We start from the raw sequence: 22,758 nt of genomic DNA on the forward strand, positions 1-22,758 counted from the left end.
ACAGTCAAATGATGACCAATGATTTTGTAAATTACTGCCTAACCTGTGAGGGACAGGAGAGCATTATGCCAGTTAGTGTTGATTGTTATTCAACAAAGTCATTGCTAATATATATTTACTTATAACTTCTAAGAACCTTAATGACATCTTAGTGACATTTCCTTTCCAGAGAGAAGAACTGAAAGAACTTTTAAAATATTGTAAAAATAAAGTAACAACAAGAAAGTAGCAGCATCTTTTTTTCCTACAGTTTTTGAGAGGGATTTAGTTCATGTGAATTAATGTACATATTTCAAGTAATAATACATGTGGTAGAATAACACATGCACACACACATATATTTTTTAAGCTTTTAAAGTATCATATAATTCTGTTTTATGACTTGATTCTAATCCTAAGTAAAGGAAATAGGACTGCAGTATAGATGTTTAAATATCACAAATTTAGGTACTCTCCAAAACAAATGTTTCATATTTATATATACACACCCCCATTTCACACACTTAGTGCTGTCTTGAAATCAATTAATGTCTGACCCTCCATTGGGTTTTCAGAGGCTATAAATTACAAGAAAGGAGATTAACCATCCTTCATCCTTACAGCAACTGATAGATTTGAACCACTATCCTTTGGTTTGGCAGTGTAACTCCTTACCCACTATGCCACCAGAGCAACCGTGTACATACACAAACACACACATATATCAAACTGTAGTTGATCCAAAAGCTATTCTTAAATAACTAAATTATAAACATTTATTATGTCAACAGATATCTCTCTGTTTTATAGATATTAACTGATGTTCTCAGGTTTAGTACATATTGATAAAGTCTCCCACAAATTGTGATGACTTGACTACTTTAGAAAATATAAAATTTAGGGTGAGATGGATCGATTCTGTGAGGGGAGTGGTGGGAATGAGTGTGTTTGAGACAGCGAGGTTGGCACAGGATAGAACGGCATTTAGGGCTCTTGTACATAGAGTGGCTATGAGTCTCAAGTGACTCGATGGCACATAACAACAACAGGAGGAAAGAAGAAAGTTTTAAAGAGGAAATCTTGAAAGAGATTTATCCTTACATATAGTTTCTGTTTTATCTGAATAATCTAGTATTAAGATTAATTTCAGACATTGTTGAGAGAATATCTTGAATTTTTGATAGCTCCTGGATTTGCCAGTTACCCAGAATTGGATGGAAGCAAACTTGAAAGCTTCAAAGGGACTTTAAATCTTTATAGATGATGTGTGGAATTATTTCAGAGTATGACACTGAAATATTAAACTGCCAGAAATGTTACTTTTGGAAGATTTGCAATAAATATTTAGTAGATTCTTTTTTTTAATCATATAGGTAAAAATGATTGACAAGTTCCAGTTAGCTTTGTAATTTGTCTCCTTTTTTGCTCTTTGTTGTAAGAGCCTTTGCTCCCTGTGCTAAATCCCTGCTGCTGCTTTGCTCTTGTTTAAACTTTCTTAGGAGCAATTTTACAGTTTGTCTTGTGCAGGTGAGCTTCTTTATGTGAAATATGTTTTGTTTTTATAGTAATTTTTAAAAGTTGAGTACAGGCAGCTCCTAGATTAGTAATGTCTGATTTATAGACAATTTCTGCTTGCCTTTTAGTCTTATATAAATTTGCCCTCAGTTTGAAATGGCTGAACCAACCACTTACTTAACACTTCTCCTGAGAAAGTCTTCATCACAAACACCTTCACTTTCTGCACATGCACCTTTTAAATAGTTGAAAAAGCTTTGAGCCTAAGAATTGTATGCACTTGTTCTGACTTACCTACAAATCCTTAAAGACATAGTTAGCAGTGTTCACATTAGTAACCTGGGGACTGCCTGTATATAATAAAAATTCTTGCCATCATGTTGGAGCCAACTCATAGCTGACCCTCTCTTGGGTGTTCTGAGCCTGTAAATTGCATGGAAGGAGATTGCTGATCTTTCTCCCCCGAAGCCACTGGTGGATTCAAACTGCCAGAGAACTCTCTGCGGACAAGGTCACCAGATCTCCCTGCTACTGAATACGCTATGTACAGTCTACTTATGTGGCCTTTCCTCTGGTAGCACCTCTCCTTATGTGAGTCCACTAAGGGCTCTGCAGGGAAAGATGATCAATTACAGCCACAAATATGCAGTGAAGGGGCAACTGTGAGTTGGTTCCCACACAAAGGCAGTAAGCAAGAGAGACTTGAGGACAGTAAACTCATTGGCAGTGACTTTTGAGGGTTTTTTATGGTATATCCCACCAGGGAGCTCAGTTGACATCCATTGGGAGTCGTGCTGCTAACCCAGAGGCCGAGCCTCTCTGGCACTTCGAATCTTCCACCAGCTCCAAGAGAGGAAAACGGACAGAATCTTTCTGTGCAGTAGCCTCAGAAGCCCAGTGGAGGGTCAGCTAGGAATGAATCAGTTCCAGCTCAGCAGCCATAGAGAAAGCATGTGAATTGAGAAAAATAAACAAGCCTTTTTTTACCCCCCTGTATTAAAGGCTTTTAACAAATAAATGCATGGAATATGCCATATTTGATTGAATGACAAATGACTGAGAATGAAATTCACTCTTCAAATTGGATGACCTTTGTAGAATTCACTTTTGAGATACAATAATTAATCTTTCACTTATACGGATTAAGATAATTTAATGGATATTGGATGTGATCTTTGGAGTTTTTCCTCTTTTCCAGGAGTTTTGTGAGGATAAACTTTCTATTCTGCTTTTAGTTTAGCCTTATGAGCTAAGTGTCAGATTAGACTTTGTTGAAAAGACTGGTGGCCCACAAAATGTGTTATACAGCTACTTGATATTGCCTTGAGAGAGAGAGACAGGTATATCATTGTTCCTTTCTCTGTTTTTTGATGGACAGGAGATGTCATAAGATAGTTGGAATGGTTTATGTTTCATAAATGGTTAAATAATAGTGGCTTGTCATGAACATCTCTTTCTGAGGAAATCACATTTTTTCCTGTCTGATCTTTGGTGGTTCTTATGATAATTTTATGGTAGCTTGTATTTAAACCATCAGAGGTAAAGACCCAGGTATTACAGATTTTGGTGGCCATTTATAGTCTGCTTGGCTCTGATGTTACAGGGACAGAACAATCTTAGACAGTGTGTAATGAATGAGTATGCTGAGTTCCAGTAAAACTTAACAAAACAAGTGACAGGCTTATTTAGAATTGGTCTGTGACCACTAAGGTTGCTGACACTTTGTATAAAGTAACGCCCTCCCTCCCTCACCGCTGACCCTCCAGCAGGTTTTCAGGAGGCTGACAGTTGATCTGTGGAGATTTCCCCGCTTTCTCCCTCAGAGCTACTAAAGAATTTAAACCACCAAAGAGGCATTGCCTTTGGGTTAACTTTCCATGGTCTGTCCCATTAGAGCTCCCTTGTATAAAGTAGATCCTCATAAAAGAATTACTACATCTTTACAATATAAAATAGTTTAACTTTGATAACACTGTCCCCTTAAGCCACTAGGGATTTGGATGGTCTGGTTAAAGTTCCCAGCTTGTCTTGTCCTACCAGTGATTCTTTGAAAATGTGCCTTCACTGCATATGGATAGAGAAGTTGGTTTATTTATTCAAGAGGTAGAGATACAATTGGATTATCAGTCCCATTTTTAAATTCCAGTGGCAGAAAACTCATTCAGCATTTAAAAGGTAACTTTGGGTTAGTATCCCACACTTTGGTAACTAAGAAAAAGAAACCAAGGACTTTTAAAATGAAGAATTTGACAAACTAACCTTTAGGCTGTGTTAACTGAAATACACATGCAAAGACTTACCTCAGAAATACTGTAAGTTAGTCACATAAATTTCTTAGTTTTCCAATATATATACAAGTTATATTTACTCTATATGGTAATCATTAAAATGTGCAATAGAATTATGAGAAAGTGTGAATGTTATAATTACCAAAATGACATAGAAACAGGTGAGCATACACTATTGGAAAAATGATACTGATCAGCTTAGTAGACAGAATTGCAACACACCTTCAGTTCATAAAATATACATCATCTGTGAAGCACAATAATACAAAGTATGCCTGAGTACAACTTGGTGTTTCAATTCCATTGACTATTAATATTTGGAGATCACATGATTGACAATCAGAATGCATTTTAGCAACTACCAGACAGTAAGATTTTGGACAAGTCAGAATAAATGTCCTAAATCATTTACTAAAGATGACACACTTTATTCAGGGGGATTTCTTAAGCTCTTTATTCACAGCCTATTCATGCATCTTAGTGGAATTAGTCCACCAAGTATATCACACAGGAGTTCAGAAGCAGCAAATTTGAATTGGGGTTCTAAGGCTGTCCGAGTGCCTGTAATTGTAGCAATATTTGTTAGCTAACCTGCAGAAAGCTGAAACAAGATCCCCATCTCATGAAAGTAAACTTAAGGTGGATCAGAGACCTAGGAGTAAGCCTAAAACCATAAAGGTCACAAGAGACAAACTGGGCTCAAGCTTAAATGGCCTAGATTATGGTATAAAGAGACTGCCAAATGACAGCCAGAAATGCACAATCTGGAGAGGACAAAATTGATGAATGGCACCTCCTGAATATTAAATCCTTGTGCACATCAAATACATTTCCAACAGAGTGAAAAGAAAATCTACTGACGGTGAAAAAAAAATTTGGCAACACCATGTCAGACAAGGATCTCATCAAAAGTTTACAGAATCCTACAGGGCCTCCACAAGAAAAAGACTGATAACCCAATTACAAAATAGACAAAAGACATTGAAAGACTTTTCACAGAGAAAGATAGATATTACAATGGCCAACAGACACATGAAGAAATGCTCAGAATCACTGGCAATAAGAGAGATGCAAATAAAACCACAATGAGATACCGTCTCACCCCTGGAGCAGTGGCAAAGTTTACTAGAACAGCAAGTAATAAATGTTGGAGAGGATGTGGAGAGATAGGAACTCTAATACACTGTTGGTGGGATTGTGAAATGGAACAGCCACTCTGTAAGGCAGTTTGGCACTTCCTCAAAAGCTGAACATAGAAATTCCCTATGACCCAGATACTCTACTGCTTGGAATATACCTTGAGAAAATTAGAACTGAGGCACAATTGAAGATTTGTCTACAAATGTTCGTAGCAGCATTATTAACCGTTGCAAGAACATGAAAACAGATGTCCAAACACAATTGAATGGATTGAGAAATTATGGCACATTCATGTGATAGAATACTACTCAGTATGCAGGACCAATGATTTTGGAAATCGCTACGCAACTTAGGAAGGACTGGAGAACATTATGCAAGTTAACTAACTCAGCCCCATAAGGACAAATACTGTTTAAGACTCTTATTGTAGACATAGAAAAATAGCTCGTAAAATGTGTATGAGAATCCAAGAAGGGGAGTGTAGTAGCAGAGGGGTGAGGATGGGCAGCGGGATAATCATAGGGTCACTCAGTCTGATGGGTAGAGGGGAGGGGTTGGTAAAGGAAAAGGGAAAGATCTGGTATGAAAAACAATGTGTCCAAACTTTGTAAGTAAGCCAGTATAAAATAAAAATTTTATTAAAAAATAAAAGTTAGCTAGTTGCCTGGCAGTAGAGTGAAAAACTAAAAGAACAGAAGTTTCTAAAATCTTTTGAAAGCATAGCATTTTCAGCTTTTGTAGAATAATAACCTAATTGGTGAGCTATCGTGGCATAGTCTATAGGGAGTTTTGCTACTAATCCAGACTGTCCTTCCCTGGTATTTCCTTCAGCAACTCCTTGGAAGGAAAAGGGTAATCTCTCTTGCAGTTTACAGCCTTGGAAACCTGCTGCAGGATTAGCTATGAGTCAGTTCTGACTTGCCGGCAATGAAGGTTTTGTTGTTTTGCTTTTATTAATTGATGGTAATCATATCTCTAAGTATCAATAGAACTTGAGGTGGCTTTTTTTTATTTGAAAAGGAAGAGATTTTTATCTAATAAAACTTTAAATGTTAAAAGTGCTTTGTCACCCAAAGGAAGTGACATATTTTCTAGATATATGAAAAATTCCTGTAGAGCACAGCTTATTCCCAGATATCTTTAGGAATTAATCTTCTGATAATTTTATCCTTCAAATTTTTCTGACCCTGGTATCTATTTGGGCAGTGTTGATTTTAGAAGTTTGCCTAGATCAGAGAGCATTTCTTTTTCTTTGGACGTCTGTTTTCCCTAATAAAGACATGTCTTATTCAGTATTTAATAGCACTTTCCTGCCCAGAGATCCCAGGTCATAGAGTTTCCATTGTTGTTCCCCATCTTCCTCACTCTCCAGTAGTAAACATCACTGCTCTTCTGAGTACATCTTCCCGCCCCATCCCTGCCTCCAGAGAAGACACTGGCAAAGTCACATCTGACACTAGGCTCTTCAGTGGTAAGAACCAGACCAACAAACTTGCCAGATCTCTACTTTGCTATTTGTAAACAAGCCTGTCTATAGATAAGCAGCGTCTTTCCAGGCCTGTCAGGAACTCTAGGCAAATGGTGACAAAGCCTCTTGTCTCCATATTTATTTAAATAAAAATGTTTTTCGTTTCACATGTAAGAGGGTAATTTAATTTTTTTTCCCTATTAAGAGAAACATATAATTAACCATATATAAACACAGAAACATTGTGGTCTATTCTTTTAGACCACAGATTCTTTTTCTTTTTTCTATCAACTTTTAAAAAATAATTTGAATGAACATTTACAGAGATTTTGGATTTCCATTCATTCATTGCTGCACTTCTCTCCCCCCCCCCCAGTTCACTCCTCTCTTTCAAAAGTAAAAGAAACACTCCTTCCCACAGAGTCTTATATGTTGTTACTTCATTTTTTGTGTGTGGATTTAAAATCCTGAGTCTTTGAGGCCAAACCTGTCTAGTCATAATGAGTTAATGTGTAAGATTGATGTTTCTTTTTCTCTCTTTATTACCAGAAACTGGTTGCTCAAATGAAGCAGGACCCACAGGTAATATAATGGTTTTATTTGTCTGAGTTTTAAATTAAAATACTTTAAACTGAAATGAGGAAGAATATATACATAAGTTAAAAGATCTCATTTCTGAAAACAATTATGTTTAATGCATTGGTCTTAATGTTTTTACGATTTAGACAAAATTTGTCATTTTATAATAATATAGCTATCATTTCATATTTGTTGATGTTAACTGCTTTGTATTTTGGAAAAAAATAAAGTTAATGCTCTTTATATTTTTTGCGTTTCCATAAAAGTCAAGAGTTTATCAAGCTTTCTGTAGTCTAAAAATTACTGAAAGGGTCCCCAAACTTTTCTTGTTTACTCAAAATTTATGGTACACAAAATATAAATGTGAAATCTTATGGCAAAATTCAGAGCCATTGTTCATGGAGTCACTATGAATAGTAAACTCGATGTCACATAACAGCAACTATGTTCAGAATAGAATTATTTTTTTAAATCTTTAGGAGTGTTTTAAGAAATTTTGTTTTTGAAAGCATTCTTGAAAAGAATATAAAGATATTTCATGCCAGTAACTGCTGAATCTAAGTTTGAAAAGTTTTAACTTGGGTATTTTATTCTCTGTCTCTGAACAGAATTTACCCTAAAACTTGCCTTTGGATGAGTACATTGACTGTTCAGGCATATTTTTTTTTTGTGGCCATTAGACAGTGGTTCATAAGTGTGAAAAGTACATACCAGACTTGCTAGAAATTATCCATTTTATGTGTCTGTCTGTAAGCTGTTCACAGAACCAGCAGATTCATAGATGGGTACCTAGAAATAAATAAGTGAACAAATATAGATGTAGTGTGTATGTATGTGTGTATATGTAGCATGTAAGTCCCTGGTGACACAGGACACAGTGGTTAAGCACTTGATTACTCACTGAAAGGTGACAGTTTGAACTTATCCAGAGGTATAATAAGTAAGAGGTGAAAGTAAGGCCTGGCAGTTGGCTTCCAGAGAGTCATAAGCTTACACATCCTGTGGGCACATGGGGCTACCTTGAGTCAGAATTAACTTGACAGCAGCACCTGGTTAGTTAAATGTGTATACATATTAAAACAAAAATAACTAAAGAAACACCTCATTGGGAAGAGAAGTAAGATGATCTCTTGGATTGAAAAATAGTACTTAGGAAGCTTAATTTTTTGCAAGTAAGGAATAAAATTCATAGAATTAGAGATAGTGTCTAACTATTGTTAATAACATAATCCGTTGATTTTACTTGATGTATAGCACTTGTTCTTATTTGATAGTCCAGCTTTCTTGAGAAATTTTTCTGATTTGATGTTTTTTAAAAAAATATATATGTATAATTTTTTTTTTAATGTATAATGTTTTAAGCCAGAATCTAGGGACTTAGATTAATAGATTCTGTCACGTTTAATGTGATAAATCACATTGTTGGCAACTGTAATATTATTAGAAAAAATATTAGAAATAATATTATTAGAAAAAATCAGCCTTTCGGATGTGCTGGTTCTCATGTAACAGTAATGGTAACCCTAAGAATTTAAGGGAGCAGTGTGTATTTGGACTGTCTTATGAGTGATCTCATTGGTCTTTGTTGAGTGTCACTGAGTTAATTCCGTCTCATCATGACCCTATGAGACAGAGTAAGGTTTCCTAGACACATTTTTTTAGAGGACAGATTGCCAAGTTTTCTTTTCTGGATTTTTCTGTTAGGTTTGGGGTGACTCCTAGCAGAGCTCTTAACTACTGCATCGCCAAGGTTCCTTGATGATCTCATTAGAGGGGCTATCTGTCAAGTGTAGTAATAAAATGATCAGATGGAGCCTCTGGGGCCCAGTAAACATGAAAAGCAGTAGAGGGAGAGGAAATGTGCCCTGCTCTTAGCAGAAGACCAGGCGGGAGGAATTAAAAAAAATGATACATAAAATGGTTAGGTGACTTTACATTTTTAATGGACATGGTATTCACCTTGCTATTAGGTGGTCATATTAACTCACTGAGGGAGTTTGATAAGGAGCTGCACTGCCAATCCAAAGGCGTGTGGTTCAAATCCACCAGCTACTCTGTGGGAGAAAGATGGGCAGTCTCATTCCACGCAGTTTACTGCCTATGAAAACCCACTGAGTTGTTCCGACTTGATGGCACATAAGAAGAACAGCATTTCTGTTGAGTCAGAACTGCCTCATTACTGACCTTCTGGTGGGTTTCTGAGGCTGGGAGGAGATTTCACATCTTTCTGTTCTGGAGCCAGTAGTGAGTGGATTCAAACTTCCAGAGTCACTGCCTCTGAATGAGCAGCACAGATCCCTATAGAATATGCCTCCAGAGTCCAAGCATTTGAAAATTTTAATTTTGGGGTTTTTTTTCCCTCCACTTAAATAAAAGGCAAGCATGCTCAGCATATCTCATCTAAAATAGTATTCTTTTTTCTGATTCCTAGAATTTTAGAACTGAGAAAATGTCCTGGTAGTCAGTGTGCTAATGTGAATGATGTAGTGTTAAGTCAGTTGCAGCACTGACAGCTTTTCAAATCTAGGCTAAAATAACAAATGTACTCTACTAAATAAGGGAGAGGCCAAGTGGGGAAAAACCTCTTATCTTTGTTGTTAATGCCGTTAAGCATAGAGTGTATGCATACTTAGAACCTCCATTTTTCTGCTTTTGTCTGATTAATGGAGCTTTAAGTTTTCTGACAACTGATACTTTCTATAAAGAATCACAATATTTCTGTAGAAAGGTCTTATTACAATGCATAATGCTAAAATAAAACTTCCTATAATTTAAAGCAGTTGCAAAAAGTCTGTTCCCTATTCTGGTAGTGATGGTGTTACGGGCCACTGAGTCAATTCTGATTTGTAGCAAGCTTAAGAGAGACTAAAACTATCCCATAGTATTTCTTTGGCTGCAGTCTCTATGGGAGCAGAATGCTGCATCTCTTCTTCCATGGAAACAATCTCTCTCATTGAGTTGAATCTACCCTTAACTGACCTCCAGTGGGGTTTTGGGAGGCTCTAAATCACCCAGGAGGAGCTTGCCCATCCTTCATCCATGGAACTAGGTGGATTGAACTATCAGAGAATCACCATTTTGGGGTTGGCAGCCTACATCCCTACAGACTAGGCCACCAGAGCTCCCTTTGAGTCAAGTGTGGGTGGGTTTAAGAAATTAACTTTGGGGTTAGCTTTTCAGTGCTTAACCATTGTGCTACTAGGGCTCCGTGTTGTTTTTATCTGTACATTAATTAGTGATATGGCTGTGGCTTACTGCGTGCAGATTTGATTGGCTCAGTGCTTAAGGTTGCTTCATCATTTGTAGTACAGTATGCATAAAGTCTTCTCGCTACTATTCTGTTAACAAATGAACTATCTTTCTCACAGATATTTTTTCTTTCCAATCAGAATGCTGATTTAAAGAAACAGCTTCATGAACTTCAAGCCAAAATCACAGCTTTGAGTGAGAAACAGGTAGGGGAGGGGGCACGTATTTTTAACATTGTGTTCTAAAGATATGTCTGCTCGAGGCTTCTAAGAGAACTGCTATTTTTCTTCATGTGTGAAAATAAGTGTGGGCAGCCAGACTCAGTTTTAATTTTGTTTGAGCTCTGTTTATCTATTTTTATTTTTGGTTGAAATCAGTCTCTAGAGTATCCCATGGGTATATGTTACTGTCAAATATGAAAAGCAATGTGTCAGTCTTCTGTTAACCATGTTAATTAAACCCTAGTTTACCATAGGGAGAAAGGGTAAAGAAAGTTAGTGGGGATATGTAACAGGTTCTTGTAACGGCTATAGGTGTATTGTTATCTATTTCAAAAGCTTGAGATAATGTCTAACTATTGTAGAGATAATGATTAGTAAATTAGTATAGAATGATAAGTAAATTAAAGTTTCCTTCTTGCCATCTGAGTATTGTCACAGCTTTGTTAATCTATTGGTTATTGGCCTACATTTATATGGGGGGGGGAGGATGGAACCTGATTTCTTCTATATAGGGCAAGAGAGGAACACTTTGCTTTTTTTTCTGCAAACATCTCGAAAGTATTTAATTTCCTTTATAATGACTATTTCCAACATCTCCTGCCACCAGGTGGAGTGTGGCAGTTAAGATCTATAAGTACATGTCTACGGTCATGGGCATGAAGCATTTGATTTTTTTGTTCCTTCCCTGTCTGTCTCCATTGGGTTATCTTGGAGTAGGTGAATGTCTGAAGCTAAAGGATAAAGTGATTTGCAGTTGATATCTCACTAGTTAGATCTTATTGCAGATTTTTTTTTGCTAAGTATTTATCAATAATTGATCTCTAGATTCTTTGAATGTTGTTTAATGAAATAAAAACATTCCAGGAGATTTCCCTTTTTGTTTATGTTGTATATGGTGTTTTCATTGAACTAAGTGAAGAAATAATCTTTGATAACTATGTGAAATAGATACGTGCTGTTTCAGAATGGGATTTTTTTTTTAAGCAGACTGCACAATTGCTTCTTTCTTCCCCCACTAAATTTCTTATGTTTCTAAGCTGCTTCTTTTTATTTTTTCCACAGGTAGGAGGTATTTTAAATTAGTGAGTAACCAAACTAAAATTAGGAGAGGGTGGGATAGTAGAAAACAGTTCGTAAGGAAAAATATAAACAGGATTTGCTAGTATGTATTGGCTCTGAAATTATTAAGATCTCTAAAATCAAAATGATGTGTGTTAGTGGAAGTGTTCTAGCTTTAGAAATCTGTTAGCACTGAGCCTCTTTATAGTTTCAGGGTTAGTTTGACAAGATGCCAGTGAATGAGTCACTTTTACTGAAAAATTCACGTGTTCCAACAGAGAAAGAAGGTGAGAACTGACTAGTGGTGTAGGGGGTGGGGAGCTATCTCAAAGTTAAGACAACTTAAAGCTAACTTAACTGGTGGCCCAGTGCTAAGGAGTTGAGCTGCTAACCCCAAGGCAGGTGGTTTGAATCTATCAGCTGCTCTGAAGGAGAAAGATGGGCGTCTCCTTCCATGCATTTTACAGTCTCAGAAAATCTGTTGGAGGGTCAGCTATGACTTGGCTCTGATTCAGTAGCACCATAACCACAATATTAACCATAACAACATTTTGGAGAAATGGGATAACTTGAGAAGGGGAGAGTTTTATGTTTATTTAAAATTTTTGTTTAATGAAGCTGGTATAATGGTTTGTTTTGTTTTGGTAGCTTCTTACTCACTAATATTTTTTTTTCTTGCTAGGGGACCTCACTTAATAGAAAATTGCTCTCATTTATGTTTAGTAACGTTCCATGAAGTAGTAAGCCCTCAGTTGCTGTTTGGATTTCAGATAATGGAATTTTTAAAAATTTATTTAGCATCAGGAAAACCTGAGATGTTTGGAATAAAGAAAACTAGAATCAAAATGAAGTGGAGTCTTGTGGTTTTTACAGTATTTGTGTAACTGTTAAATAACATTCTTGATGAAACTGAAAATATATTTTGGGAGTAGGATAGTTTCAGAAGGAAGCACAGATACAAAGTTCAAAAGATGATTCTTCTTCAGACCTCACGTATTTTTAACCTGAATCATTACTATTTCATTTTAAATAGTTTTCTTTTAGAACAGTTTCTTAATACTCCTTGTCCAGCTTTTGTTTTTCCTTTTTCTAAAGATTCACTTAATGTCTAGCAACATATTGATTTTCCTGCTTGAATAACTAAAATTGGAATTCTCCGTCTGACATACTTTGGACATGTTGCAAGGCGGGATCCATCCTTAGAGAGGGATGTCATGCGTGGGAGGGTGGACGGACAGCGCAGGAGAGGAAGACCCTCGATGAGATGGATTGATTCAGTCACTGGGGTAATGGGAATAGGCATGTTGGAGACAATAAGATTGGCAAGGGATAGAGCAGGGTTTAGGACTGTTGTACAAAGGGTCACTATGAGTTGCAGGTGACTTGACAGCACATAACAACAACTTACTCACATGACTTTTAAATTTAACATTAAATTTGTGAGTATTTTTCTGAAATTCTCTAAAAGATCAAAAGATAGTATTGTCTTGTTTCAGAATGAAGAACAATTAACATTTTATCTTGTTTGTTTACATTCTCTGTCTACTTGCATTTGCCTATGTTAATCGTTTCTGTACCTGCTTGAAAAATGAATTAGATACATAAGAGTCTTTTACCTAAGTTTTCACTGGTGTAAAGGATAAAAGATTCCTTGAATGTGGAAATGTTCTCATGTGTTTTAGGGAGCTCTGGTGGTCTACTGCCAACCCAAAGGCAGGTGATTCTCATCCACTAGCTGCTCTGTGGGAGAAAGAATGAGCACTCTCCCCTGTGATTTACAGCCTCTGAAAACCTGTTGGAGGATCAGCTGTGAGTCAGTTCTGACTCAACAGCACATAATAACAGCAATACGTATTTACAGATTTGTTCAGGTGATTGTTTTTATAATCCTGTTAAGATGAAAAGCTTATTTTACAATATTTATTTGCATTTTTCTCTATTAATAAAACAGTAATATAATATTCATTTAAAAATCTGTACAATACCGAAAATGAAAAACTCTAGAAATCACAAATCCTCTACTTACAGAGACACTGTTGTATTTTTGGTCTGTAGTAAAATTACCATTATATCGTATCTAAAACATACCAAAATGGTAGAGTTCCTGGTTGTACCTACGTCCAGGCTTTGCTGTGTCCTTTGCACATAATGTAGTCTCTGATCTTTAGAGTGTGAGTTATCTTGTTGTGATAGCAGTACCCTACTTTAAAAACTAAACAAGACAGACCTTTTTTTTTTTTTGGTGGCTTTCTATCTTATTGAAACTAAATTTTTAAATTCTTTTTTTTTCTTGTCGTGTACCATCGAATCGGATCCGACTGGCACAGGAGGAGATTGCCCCTCCTTCTCCTGCAGAACATCTGGTGATTTAAATTTTTTAATTCTTAACATGACCTACATATTCTTACATCATGTGGCCCCTGCCAATTTCTTCGTCTTTGTCTGGGGATATTCACCTCTTCTGTTCTAGTACTTTATCCAACAACTTCATCGTACATGGTCCATAGTCAGTACACAGATACCAGCAGTCAGATCAGGAAATGTATTGTACTGGGAAGGTCTGTAGTGAAGGACCTCTCCAAATTATTGAGGAATAATACAAGTTTGAGGTGTAAAGTGCACCAGATTGAGGTCGTGGTCTTTTCAGTCTGAGAGCTGGACAGTGGCTAAGGATGACAAAAAAATAATTTTATATCTTTAAACTGTGTGGTGTTGGAAAAGAGTACTGAGGATTCCATGGACTGCCAAAAAAAACCCAAACAGATATGTCTTAGAGAAGATACAGCCAGAGTGCTTCTTATGGCAAAGATGATGAAGCTTTGTCTCACATACTTTAAGCATATTACTTGGAGAGGTAGATCCTTGGAGAGGGACATCATGCTTGGGAAGTTAGAGGGATGGATGGTCAAGGAGAGGAAGACCCAACACAGGTTGGCTCTTCATCAACCAGGTGGCATGACACTGTCACTGCAGTCATGGGTTTGAGTGTACCAGAGATTGTAAGGCTGGCTCAGGATAGGACAGGCTTCAGATCTGTTGTTCATAGTGTCTCTATAAGTCATACATGACTGGATGGCACTTAACAACAACACAGAACATAAAAATAACAATAGGAACAAAACAAACCAAAATCTGTGCTTCTCAATACAAGCCATTGCCTCTCAGTGTCCCACCTAGGACATTTTGAATCTCTAACCTCCTTAATTTGAGTTAGTCTTTAGGTCACAGTTAGGTCACAACTTCTTCAAAGGAGCTGCTACTCAAACACCTTTTTCCAGTCAAAAATCACCTCTTTCTGACCTTCCATTAAATTTTTCCGGTTGGTTGTTTTGTTTTTGTTTTTAATAGCTATGTCAGTTTAAATTAGGGTTAGTTGTGAATGACTTGAAAACTCAGAATAAAAAATTAATTAAGCAGGCCACATTTTATTTCCTTGTGTAAAAGTTTTGTAGGCAATCTAGGACTTGTAGTGATGGTTCCACAGGGCAGAGAACTTAGGTTCTTCCTATTCTGCTGCTTTGCCATTCTCAGCATGAAGCTTCCACGTCATAGTCTAAAATAGCTGCTCCATCTGGTAAAAAGGGGAGAAGCAAAGAAGAGCAAACCCTTCCTTTTAAGTATGCTTACTAGAAGTTGCACATTCTCTTTGCTATTAGATCCCATTGGCCAGAGCTAATTCACATGGTCTCACCTGGGAGGAAGGAATGGTGGGCAGTGTAGTCTACTCCAAGTGTCAATGGAATCCAGAGATTCTTTTACTAAGTGTTATTGTTGTGTATCAGTGAGTCAGATCAACTCATAGCTGACTCTCCAGTAGGTTTTCAGAGGCACTAAGTTGCACAGCACAAGATTGCCCATCTTTCTTCCATGGAGCAGCTGGTAGACTAACCATGTGGCTTTGGTTTGGCAGTGCAACTCATTACCATTGGGAGAAATATACATGCATAACTGCAACAATCACTTACCACCATTTGTAATTATATAGCTCTATGTGATTATTATTTTTTAAAATAGTTTTTAAGAATTTCTCTCTTGTAAAAAAATTTCTCTTCTTCATTACTTAGTTTTAAGAAGTCAGAGACCATGTTACTTTATTGATTTCTCTAAACTTAGTATTTAGCACGGTGGTATGGTGTTTAACACAAAAGAGGCATTTGCATTTTTAGAATTAATTCATTTATCCACCTTATCTTTTTTATTTCTTCATTTTTTAAGATAAGTGCATCTTATTTTTAAACAAATGTAAACATTCTTAACATTTTTGAGTGTCCCTTGTGAACATGATTTTTAATAGTTTCATATAGTTGGTTATCTGATCATATTGTTATTTGTTCCTCTATTACTTGTTGATAGGCTGTTTACAGTTTTTTGCTATTATAAATATCACTATAATACATAGACTTCTGTGTTAATCTCTGCTTCTTTGAAACAGAATGATACAGTCCTAGGTTTAAGAATACTGAATGTATTGGCCTGCTGTTAATAACAACTATATAACAAACCAGTATTATATTGAGTGCAGGTAGCGGTAGCATTGAGCATTTATTCTCACAACAAGTCGATAGGTCTCCTAGGGTTCTCCAGGTATAGCCTTGCCAAGCACCTCCCTTTTAGTTTGTGAATTAGCCGGGCATGACTCAGGTTGGTTTAGGTCTGGTCTAAACATGCTTGGTTTGAGGGGATCTAGCATTAAGACACAATATCTACCTGGAGCATACTCATTTCATGGTGTATCACTGGAGTGCTAGAAGCAGGCCAGACTACCAAAAGAAATTTTAAACCTTCCTGGCATCAATAAGATTAACATCTTATTAGTACAAACAACTCATGTGGCCAAGTTCTACAACGTTACCTGGGAAGAGGCATGGATGTGTATGATACTACAGCATAAAAGATGAAAGAATTGAGAATATTTATCACATCTCACCAAGGAGTATTGAAACTTTTACTACATTTAAAAGAAACTTTATGTATTTGTAAATAACCTCTAAGAAAAAGGCTTACCAGATTAATAGCATCTTTGAGAATACCTCCTTTTCCCCAGTAGATACCCTGTTAGTTAGGAAAGGACACTTTGCTAATTTTGAAGATGAGTTTAATGTTTATCTGGGGTATATTTTTCATAGAATACACCATTTGTCTGTGGTATGAATATTCCATAGAATTCTCCTTGGCTTTAGGGTTTGGTTGTCTTTTATGGCTTTTTCTCAGGTTTTTCTTATTCTTTTTTGCAGAAATACAACCCTCTGTAAGTCCTTGGTGTTTGCTATTATTTTTCAAACTATGCAAAAAATTTATAATCTCTGCTTTAACAAATAATCTAACCTGGTACTCAACAAAATGTTTACCTAGGTTGAAGAATAATGTTGCTATGTACCATCAAATTAGAACCAACTCATAGCTGACTCTGTAGTAGATTTTCAGAAAGAGTAAACTGCTTGCGAGGACATTGCCCATCTTTCTATCATGGATCAACTGGTAAATGTTAACCATGTGCCTTTGGGTTGGCAGTTCAACAGCTTTCCACTAAGCCACCAGAGTTCCCGAGGCTTAATAAGTAGTTGCCACATAAGGAACTGGAGTTCTCAATTTTAAATTTAAATTCATTTTGATACAATTATTTTTTAACCCTTTTCTGCCCCTACTGTAACTAGTATCTGATGCATAGAATAAATTGACTAAGTGACTTTAAAAGATGTCTTGATGGCACAGGGGTTAAAGAATTTAAAAGTTTGATCTGGCTGCCTCACCAGCTATACAAGGGGAGAAAGCTGAGGCAGTCTGCCTTTGTAGAAATATTCAATCTTGGGAGTCCTGTGGTCAGTTCACCTCTCCGTCAGGGTTGCCATGATTCAGAATTGACTTGACAGTAGTGGTAGGGGACTTGAGTAATACACTGAGTGGGAGGGGGAGGCCCTTGGAGTTTAATATTCCTGATTCTCTGACAAATTTGCTGATACTTCTGAGTTACTATAGAAGTTTGGATAAAGCCTTTTACAAGTTAATCAACTTGTATCTGTTGGATACACTGACATTTGTTAAGGTGAGGTCTGTTTAAATGAAACTTGGTGGTTTTAGTCATGATGGTTAATTTCATTTCATATATGACAACCTTCCTATCATATAAAATATTACTTTTCTGAACAACTTGCAACAGTTCACATTTAAATCAGTCACAAGCTCTTTGTTATTATTTATAAAATAAAACATGGACTATTTATGATTTAGCTATGCTTAAATAATTATCAGTATCAGAATCAAGACTAAAAATTAATCATTGTACTCTTTGTTCAGTTTTACTTAAGAAACTGTATTTTTAAATTACTCTATGGGCCTTTATCTATCAAATATTTTTTTAAATAGGACATTAGGCACAATAATTACATTGCATTAAGGCCTCATTGCCTTGGAATTAAGTAAATTAGTTCCTGCAGTCCAATATTGGTAACCTGATACATGACTGAATTCAGTCATTGATACCAGCAACCATAGAATGTTACCAGTAACCATAGAAAGTTACCAGTGCTTATTCTTAAACAGTCTAATGGGATTATTTGTAGTGACACATGACATTGGAATCCAGAATTGTTACTCTCTAAAGATCCCTAATTATGATGGGAATCTGATCTCATTTTTGTCTAAAGACTAGGCATTCCAAAAAATTTAGTGTACTTTATCTCTCCTGTGCAATATTTATGTGAGTCCATTAGTCCAGTTCTTTGATGAATTGACTGCTACTTGTGTTTTATCAGTTCCTTCTCCTTTGTATCAAATATAGGAAACGTAAAGTTTAAAATTTCTTCTAGTGCAATCTTCTTGACTTGCATTCAAGAAAGAATGAAGGATTCAGAAATACTAGCCAAGAATATAAAGGTTCTGAAGAAATTCATCTTTATTTGGATGGGAATCTTCTTTAAATGAATGAATCTTCCTGGTAAATTATGGGCATCTTTAGTCATCTTATTACACTACTAGCTTCTGAAAGCATAATGAATTTATTAAGAAAAAAAAAATAGGCTCCCTCTACAGTCTCTAAACAGAACCCTAATTCCACCCCCATTTAAATTCTCCTCCTTTTTCTTATCCCTTACCCAGAGTTTCAGAGTCCTAGTTTTTCCACCTTCTCATTATTGCTCATTTTCTGCTACTCCCCTTTCTTGATATTTTCCTAGCTAGTGTCTATCTTTTATTGTGACCTTCTAAAATACAACTCTTGTATAACGCTTTCTTTCTTCAGATCCTTCAAAGTCTACCCGTCCCTTAAACTGACTCTGGAGATGGGGTGGGAAAACCCACCTTCTTTTCCATGACTTCTAACATCCCTCCTTATCTCACTCATGCCTACCTATCCATTGAACGAATATCTGCCTTGCCCTCCAGACTTGTCAAATACTTGGGGTTATTTTGTTTATGCTATATTGTTTCTTTAACTTGTGGCCTTAATAAAACATCTTTTTTACTTAGTGCAAAGTTACGGTTATTCATCAAGCCCATTTTCTGAACATTATAGTACAGAAATAGGCACTTAGGAAAATCTGAAAAGGACTGTAAATAAACGAGGGAGCTCTAGTTCATTGGTAGTTGTGCTACCATCCCAAAGGCTGCACCTTTCTGGTGGTTCAGTCCTCTGGCGGCTGCACGGGAGAAAAATGGCCAATCTTCCCACATGTGAGTTACAGCCTTGGAAACCCTCCCACGTGTGAGTTACAGCCTTGGAGACCCAATGAAGGGTCACTTATGAGTTGATCCCAACTCAAGAGCAATAAGAACAAATCCGGGTACCTTAGCAAGCAATATGTGTTAGCTGTATCGGCATGTTACAGTATCCTATGTAAACATTAAAAAAGAACGAAATGCTTAACTGAGTGGAAGTTGAAAAAATATTTTAAAAATGGTATTCAATGTTTGTTTACATTTTAAAATATTTAGAAACCATATGCATGCATTACTAGCCATTTATACTCAAGGAACATTGAGAAAAGTAGAGAGTTATCCAAAATTATGTACATCAGGCCTAGTCACAGTGATTATCCTGAAAAATGGGCTTTAAAGAGAATTCTGGTAGTCTTAAATTTATGTCTTTAACTGTTTGAATTTTTTATAAAGAACATCTATTACTTTTAAAATGTTCAAGTTATAATATATGTACTAATTTCATGTGCAGTTATTATTACACTTACTGTATATGTTTGTGTCCGTGCGTGTGGTAGGAAGAGCCGTGGTAGTACAGTGGTTAAGTGCTTGACTGCTACCGAAAGTTCGGCAGTTCTAACCTACCAGCTGCTCGGAGGCAGGAAAATCTAATGAAGATTCTATATCTTAGGAAATTCTGTAGGACAATTCTACTTTGTCGTAGAGAGTTGCTGTCAGTTAAAATTCCATTGCAAACAACAAAATCATGCATGCCAGTTCTTGTCAGATGTGTCAGAGTGGGTATAACGCATGAAGATCCTGTGAAGCACAGATCTGAACCTTTTCCTGTCTTGCGCCATCCTCTCAGTCTCCAACATGTGCAAGTCCATCGTGGTCACTGTGTGGGTGCATCTTGTGAGGGCCTTTCTCTCTTTCACTGACCCTCTATCTTTCCCAGAATGATGTCTCTAAGAATTCATTTCCTCTTGAAAACATGCTCAAGGTAAATGTGATGACGTTTCAACATCCTTGCCTGTAAGGACCACTCTATTTGCACTTCCTTCAAGACAAATTTGTTCTTTTGGCAGTTGATGGGCTATTCAGTACTTTTTTCCAGTGTCACAATTCAGAAACATTGACGACTCTTCGGGCTTGTGTTAGCTATATATACATATACATATACATATACATATACACACTTATGGCTCAAACATATTTTTACACCTGGAACCTTCATGTAACTATCATACCTATATTTAAAACCATACAGTGTATACTCTTTTTATCTGGCTTATGCTGTTCAGCTTGTGTTTATGAGATTACTAAATCACTAACAAGAAATTCTAAATCACTTAAAAAAATTGTTAACCTTTTAAACCATATTTTGGCAGATATAAATGCTTTTTTTCCCCTGTGAATTGATGACTCCTTTTTTTCTGTTGCTCTTACTTACCTCTTAACACATTTTAAAAGATATATTTGCATGTATATCTCCTAGTTTGTGAAGCCCTAGCAACTGTATTTCCTTCAGTACATACCAGATTGCCATGGTTGTTGACTGTGAACTCAAATAATATGAAAGTTCAACAACTTCAAACTTAATCTCTGTCATACAGTTGCTTATTGGTCCAGTTGTGAAGAATTTTTTTTTCCTTTATGGTGGTGTATAAGCTATACTAAAAGGCTTCAGTCTTCTTCAGTAAGTCCTTCAAGTTTCATTTGCTTTCAGTAAGGTTGTGTTTTCTGCATATATCTCTGCTTGTTGATAAAGTTTCCTCTAATTCTGATGCTGAGTTCTTCATATGAACTTCTTCAAACTGAGTCCAGTTTCTTGAATCATTTACCTGACATATAGATTAAATGAGAATGGAAGAAAGATGGAACTGTATTGTGTACCTTTTCTGATTTCAAACCATATAGTATCTCCTTGTTCTTGGTCAAGGTGCAGGTTCCACATGAGCACAAGTAAGTGTTCTGAAATGTACTATTGGATAATAGAAATAGATCTTGTGGAGTTACCTTGGACTCTTGGCAACACATCACCTTCTGACAAAGTCTCTGTCCTTCCACTCTTCCCCAGGGTGTTTTAGGTATGTCTACTAAGCCTTTATAATTTTAGTGATGCTATTCCTTAAGGACCTATTGGGGAGAACATCTGTTTTTTGTCAGTTGCTCTTCTCTCTGAATGGAGAATAGATTTAGATAATAATAAAAGCATATTACTACCCATGAGTTTAGCCTCATAGTCTATCATACTTCTTGTGCCCTTATACTGGCACCTTCTGATAATTCTTAAAGCTTAAAAACAGAGGAAACTCCATGATTTCATATGTTTTTGCCTGTCTGTTCATTGATTTGCTAGCTCTCAAATGTTTGTTGGATAAATAAATATTCCTTACCTTATTTAAGTTTAAACAAATATGTATTCAAAACTCAGGCCTTATAAGAAATAAGGACATGTAACCAGACAGAGTACATTTGAAGATAGAATGTGCATGGTACTCAGGATGAGGAGATACTTTTAGTGTATGTATCTTTTTCTATATCTGAGCTAAATGATGAAGGATAAATAGAAACTTACTTAGTGGGCAAACAAGAGTTTTCCAAACAGGAAAAAAAAGTGCAAAGGCATAAGAATAGGAAACAGCAAGACCTAATGAAACAAGTCTGAGTCATCAGAATTGCTGGAGCAGAGAATCTTCTTAGGTGGCGGTTGTGGTGGGGCTGGAGAGCAACATGAGTAGTTTGAAACCAAAGCACCTCTTGTTCTTTCTTTGATGACATTTTTAAAAATTGTGACTTGAGTGAAGATTTACAGAGAAACTTGGTTTTCCATTTAACCATTCAGATACATTCTGGTTTAAGACATTAATTATAATATCTGCAAAGTAACTGCTTCATACACATGTGAAAATTAAACAGTGAATAAGAAAGAGCAAAGAAGAATTGATGCTTTTGAGGAGTGGTATTAGCAAAGTATGGTTATCATGGATGCTGTGTAGAGGCAAGGATGATGGGATTTTTGTCTCACATCCTTAGTTTGGATTACCAAGAGGGACCAGGTCCTTGGAGAAAGACATCATGCTTAGAAGGGTGGAGGAGAGGAAGACCCTCATGAGAGGGATTGATACAGTAACTAGGGCAGTGGGGCTGGTGTGTCAGAGACAATAAGGTTGGCTCATGATAGAGCAGGATTCAGAGCTGTTGTGGTACATAGCAAGCAACTCGATGGCATTTAACAACAATGACAATAAAATATGTGATACTTTAGTATAATTTTTTTATGAATATGTGTCAGAGTTGAGTTGTTTGTTTTGTGTGATTGCTTTAGAGGTATAAGAGGAGATTAGATTAGCCCCTCATTCCTTTAAACTACCACCGCTCCCCCAACTGTGAAAAGCCAAATATATTAATCTGGAAAATGTCAGCAAAGGAAAAATAAAATTTAATAATATATCTTATATCTGTACCAGAAAGGGCAACCTAGGTAGAACTATCAAGTATCGAAATACAAAGGAGGAGGAACAGTTGTAAGCAGACCCTAGTGATTGGTACATGGAATGTGAGAGCCATGAATGAAGGAAAATTAGAAATTGTTAAGAAAGAAATGGAACGCATAAATATTGAC

At 36.4% G+C, this 22,758-nt stretch overlaps 1 protein-coding gene across 1 annotated transcript in view; it reads left to right on the forward strand.

Annotated features, from left to right (window-relative positions):
* The window catches only part of PHF21A (PHD finger protein 21A), a 268,128-nt gene that overhangs the window by 54,075 nt on the left and 191,295 nt on the right, over positions 1 to 22,758 (forward strand). The window contains exons 4-5 of the mRNA XM_006896738.1: positions 6,940 to 6,972; positions 10,359 to 10,424. Coding sequence (XP_006896800.1) covers positions 6,940 to 6,972; positions 10,359 to 10,424 — 99 coding nt within the window. The remainder of the gene's footprint in view (positions 1 to 6,939; positions 6,973 to 10,358; positions 10,425 to 22,758) is intronic.

Source organism: Elephantulus edwardii, unplaced genomic scaffold (assembly GCF_000299155.1).
Source record: "Elephantulus edwardii isolate Elephantulus edwardi_28Jun2011 unplaced genomic scaffold, EleEdw1.0 scaffold00189, whole genome shotgun sequence".
NCBI classification, from domain to species: Eukaryota; Metazoa; Chordata; class Mammalia; order Macroscelidea; family Macroscelididae; genus Elephantulus; species Elephantulus edwardii.